Source organism: Prosopis cineraria, unplaced genomic scaffold (assembly GCF_029017545.1).
Source record: "Prosopis cineraria cultivar Desert tree isolate PC_DT_omini unplaced genomic scaffold, ASM2901754v1 PC4, whole genome shotgun sequence".
NCBI lineage: Eukaryota > Viridiplantae > Streptophyta > Magnoliopsida > Fabales > Fabaceae > Prosopis > Prosopis cineraria.
Genome location: NW_026555335.1, coordinates 19,682,963 through 19,687,686, shown reverse-complemented (window position 1 = coordinate 19,687,686; position 4,724 = coordinate 19,682,963). Strand labels below are relative to the sequence as shown.

Here is a 4,724-nt window from a genome sequence, read left to right as displayed (position 1 = left end):
ATTATAAGATCTAATTCAAAATTAAAAAAACTAGAATAATTTGCAAATTAAATTTTACTTGAAAAAAAAAAAAACAAAGGAGAAGCAAAGTTTCTTTAAAAAAAAAAAAAAACGAAAGAAGAAAGCAAGCTATCAAAGTTTCACGCGGTTTTGTATTTGATAACTGTGGGATCCAAAGGAACAACTCCACCAAACTCCGCGTTCCTTCCTTTATATTCCTTTTCCTCATTTATTATTACTTTAACTTCCATTAATTGTCCTTCACTCCTGTCTCGTAAATCTATCTTCTTCGTCTTCTTCTTCTTGTCTGCATCCTTTGACCTATCCCAAAACATGTTTTTGCTCACTATACTCTTCCTAGCACTCTTGTTCCTCGGCGGCCTCCTGGCTACGGTGTTTCACGCATCTCTTGTTCAATATTTCTTCTCCAAAAAACCCATTAAAGCCAGTCCATCTTCTTCTCCTCCTTCGCCTGAAACTCCGAAGAAGAAGAAGAAGAAGAAGACAAGTAATAATGGTGATCAGAGGTCCAAGAAGAAGGAGGAACTCCGGCGGATGTTCGCGACTTTCGACAAGAACGGAGACGGGTTCATAACGAGGCAGGAGCTGAAAGAGTCGCTGAGGAACATCAGGATCGTGATGTCAGACAAAGAAATCAACGAGATAGTGGTGAAGTTTGATTCTAATGGAGATGGGCTGATTGATTTCGACGAGTTCTGTTTGCTGACTGATGAGTGTATGGGCCGAGAATATCAGAGAGGAAGCGAAGAAGATGAGGATGAGGATGAAGGAGAAATAAGAGAAGAAGAGGAAGAGAATCTGAAGGAGGCTTTTGGGGTTTTCGATAAAGATAAAGATGGGCGTATATCAGTGGAAGAGCTGGCTCTGGTTCTGACTTCACTAGGGTTGAGGGAAGGGAAGAAGATGGAAGATTGCAAAGAGATGATTCGTAAGGTCGACATGGATGGAGATGGTATGGTTGATTTTCACGAGTTCAAGACAATGATGAAATCACGAAAGCTTGTCTTGGCTTCTTAATTAATTAATTAATTAATTACAATTCTCTCTCTATCTCTTCTTCTTCTTCTGCAGATCTGGTATCGCTACAGAAATTTGTGTAAATTTTACAATTATATATGATGTCGTCTGTAGTACATAAGGTTTTGAACTCCTGACTTCAGGTTATATCTTGTCGTCCTTCAACTCATCTCTTCGCCTGCTTGTAATTGGCTGTGTTCTTATGTTTCTTTTTTCGTTTCTTTTCTTTTCTTTTGCTTTTGTTGTTTGGTTGGGTTAGATAAAGTCTTGTATGAAGCATTTATATATTTTTATTAAGAAATTAAATTCAGGTTGATAATCAAGAGTAGAAATTTTTAAAGAAAGAAGGTCAATAAGAGTTTAAGACGATGCAAGAGTTGCATAATTATAAAATAATTATTAAATCTTTTGTGTGTATTTTTTGTTGTAATGATTGCAAGTTTTACTCCAGGTGTACTATTTATATTGCTTTTCAAGCCTTATTTATAGGGTAAAGAAGGCATTTATTTTGATCTTATTTACATGGCACATCAATAATTGTTATGATCTTACTAAACTTTAAAAAAGTTATTAAATGTTATAGTATTTTAAGATTAAAGAGAAAATGATAATATAATCCCTTTGAATTATGTAAAAGACATTTTAATTTTTAAAAATATTATAATTTTCAGAAGTCTCTAGGGACATTTCTATCACTATAGAACTAATATAAATGATTAAATTACCCTTAGTTTAAGATTTTAAATGCGAATTTGTGAATTGCTATTGCATTCTTGTGATTTTAAGAAGAAAAGTTATAAATCTTAAAACAAAACTTGTAAATAACAATTGATATTTGTAACACTTGAGAAATATTAGGATTTTAAATACAAACTTGCAAACTGCTATTGAATTTTTGCAATTGTAAGAAGAAAAGTTGTGAATCTTGAAACAAAACTTGTTAATGGCAATTGAAATTTGAAATTTGAACTGAGGGTAATTTAGTTATTTGTATTAATTTCTTAATAATAAAAAAGTCTTTAAGGACTTCATTGGTATGATGGCATTTCGAGAGACTAAATTATCATTTATATAATTTAAAAAAATTTTATTATCATTTTCTTAATCTTAAAGTATGCATATGTAATATGAGTAAAATTGAAAATTTGTAATGAATTTATAGATTAAGTTAATGATGTTTAAAATTTTTTTTGATTTCAATAAAAATATTAGAAATGACTTAAAAAAGATTAAATGAAGTATGAATGTTTAGAGGTGGAGTTCCTTAGTTTTGTTGTAAGATTTTTAATTGAATTTAATTTGATATGAGATTTTTGCTTCAATTCTTTTAGTCAACCCAATAGAAATGATCTAATTTTGCTTACTGAATTGCCTTTTTTTTTTTTTGGGGTGGGGGCCAATGTCTTACCAAACCAATTAACTGCCAAGGATTTTGTTTAGGTTTGCATGAATTGTGGAATATATCTAAAAAGCCGTTTGGTCAAATAATTTAAAAAACAATTATTGATAAGGATGTTACGCGTTTTCATTAGAGGGTGATAGATGGGTTCCAAAAATTCAATCCAAGTTTTAACTGTTAAATTTTAAAAATTTATAAGTTTGCTATCAATTTTATAATTTTATTATGATGAATTTATAATTTATTTATTAGATTTTAACATGATTAAAAAATAAATAAATTTATTTTTCTTGTTAAAATTTAAAATATAAATTGTAAATTTATCACAATAAAATTACATAATTGAGAACCAAACTCATAAAATTCTGAAAAAATTGGGAAAATAAACTAATAGATTTATTTATTGTACATGGCACAATAATAATGCTCCTTTGTCGAGTATTTTATATTAATTATCCACGCATCATCCTTAAGCTTCAGCTAAAGCTCGTCCAGCAAGTACTAAATAGAAAGAAGTCAAACAAATATTTGAACTCTTTTCTCCCCTTTTATCTTTAAGAAATTGGGAAAATAAATTAATTAACAGATTTATTTTGCATAAAATATATTTATCAAAATTGTAAAAATTCATATTATTTATAATTAAATCATGTATAATATGACTCATCCCAAATATATGAACTTTCTTTATTCCACATATTTACTGATTACATGAATTTTATATTAGTATCAACTTGCTTCCACTGTCAGCTCAAGAGAAAGGATGAATTAATGTAGGATAATAAAAATATGAGTTAAGGTGCATTTTTATATTTGAATTTTTTTTAGGAGCCTTAGACACTTGTACTAATAAGTGAAGTTTGCACTATTTTTTTGAGGAGCAAAATGTAACGTCCCCAAATTTTAAATTTGGAATTTAAGAAAACTAATAAGGGTAAATTAGTAAAATAACAATAAATTAACTCTATCGAGTTTTCAGATCATTGATGAACATTTTGGAACCTAGGATGGCATTAAGGGAAGGCTAGGATAGGTATCCAACCGGGCTTTAGAGTGAGGCCTAAGTTCGAATTTGGCACTACTATGCCATTCGATGAGATGGATGTGCAAAAAATTGAACAAATCATATGCTTGGAGTGTCTACAGATAGAAGAAGGGAAAATAAGAATGCGAGGGACAATAAAGGGAGGACTTAGGCTGCTAGGGTTTCATCTTTTAGGCAGCTTTGGAAGCATTTAAGCTGGTATAACACTCAAGTAAGCTTCTTGACCCCTCCTCCTTCCCTCCTATGTAACTGTTTTGAAGTTTGAAAGTTGGGGATCTCATATTTTGTCCTTTAAAGGATTTTGACTGAACCCATTGAGTTCTTTGGGACTATAGGGAGTTAATTTAAACTTCTATGCTTAGGTTTAGTAATGATGATTTAGAGTTTTGAGTTAGGGTTTAGATGAATCCTATAAGCTTAAAATAGGAGTTTGGGAGTAATATGAGTCGTAATTTAGTGTTATCTAAGTTTAGAGATGTTAAATGATGCTAGTAGGAAGTTGTTAGGGCTTTGGTTAAGCTAATGATAAAAAAAAATTAGAGTGTGAGTAACAAATCTTAGCTTAAAAGCGTGTTTAGTAGTGTTTAAAATTAATGAGCATTTAATCTTGTAGATCAATTATTGTTTGGTCTCCTTTGAGCTAGTGGATATCAAAAGAGTAGTTTTTTTTGCCATGGATAACCCTTTTCATAACAAAATGATTGAGGTAATGGGATAATCTAATCCTTGTACTTGCTTGTTTAGATAGTTATGAGTTTTGCAAAATGTTATTCTATTATTTTGCTATGTAATGTATTAATATAAATGTATGTTCATGATTTTGGAAACCTATGTGAAGTGGGAATTATTTGAAAGGATGTCTTCATGCAAAAGCTAGTATGTAGTTTGAGCAAGACATGATTTAATGTCAACATGCTTATGTGGACTTTGCACATGCCTTGTTGTAACACATGTACAAGCATGATTATTGTAAGAAGGTGTGTCACCTCCTCTCATATATCCACTTAATATAAGATTACGGTGTTATCATTACCTCACATCAATCATGATAACTAATTTTCATTTCAAAAGCTTCGGTTGAAGACTTATTTTATAAAATCGATCAGTTCACAACACAATTAGAGAAAAACACAGTGGAAGTAAATCGTACACCTCAATTATATAGTGGATATCACCCACTAGCATTCCTATTCCAATTGCATGCATTTTATCACAAAATAAAAGTAAATTTTAGTCTATACT

The 4,724-nt window shown here is 30.6% G+C and overlaps 1 protein-coding gene across 1 annotated transcript; it reads left to right on the top strand.

Moving 5' to 3' along the window:
• Positions 1 to 237: 237 nt before the first annotated feature.
• Positions 238 to 1,259, top strand: LOC129309800 (calmodulin-like protein 7). Its single transcript, XM_054951519.1, has one exon. It carries the CDS (start codon positions 334 to 336, stop codon positions 1,036 to 1,038), a length of 705 nt encoding a protein of 234 aa, XP_054807494.1. The 5' UTR covers positions 238 to 333; the 3' UTR covers positions 1,039 to 1,259.
• Positions 1,260 to 4,724: the final 3,465 nt, after the last annotated feature.

What these genes read in the sequence shown, in the direction of transcription:
- LOC129309800 (XM_054951519.1), top strand. Translation starts at nt 334, where the DNA reads ATGTTTTTGCTCACTATACTCTTCCTAGCACTCTTGTTCCTCGGCGGC.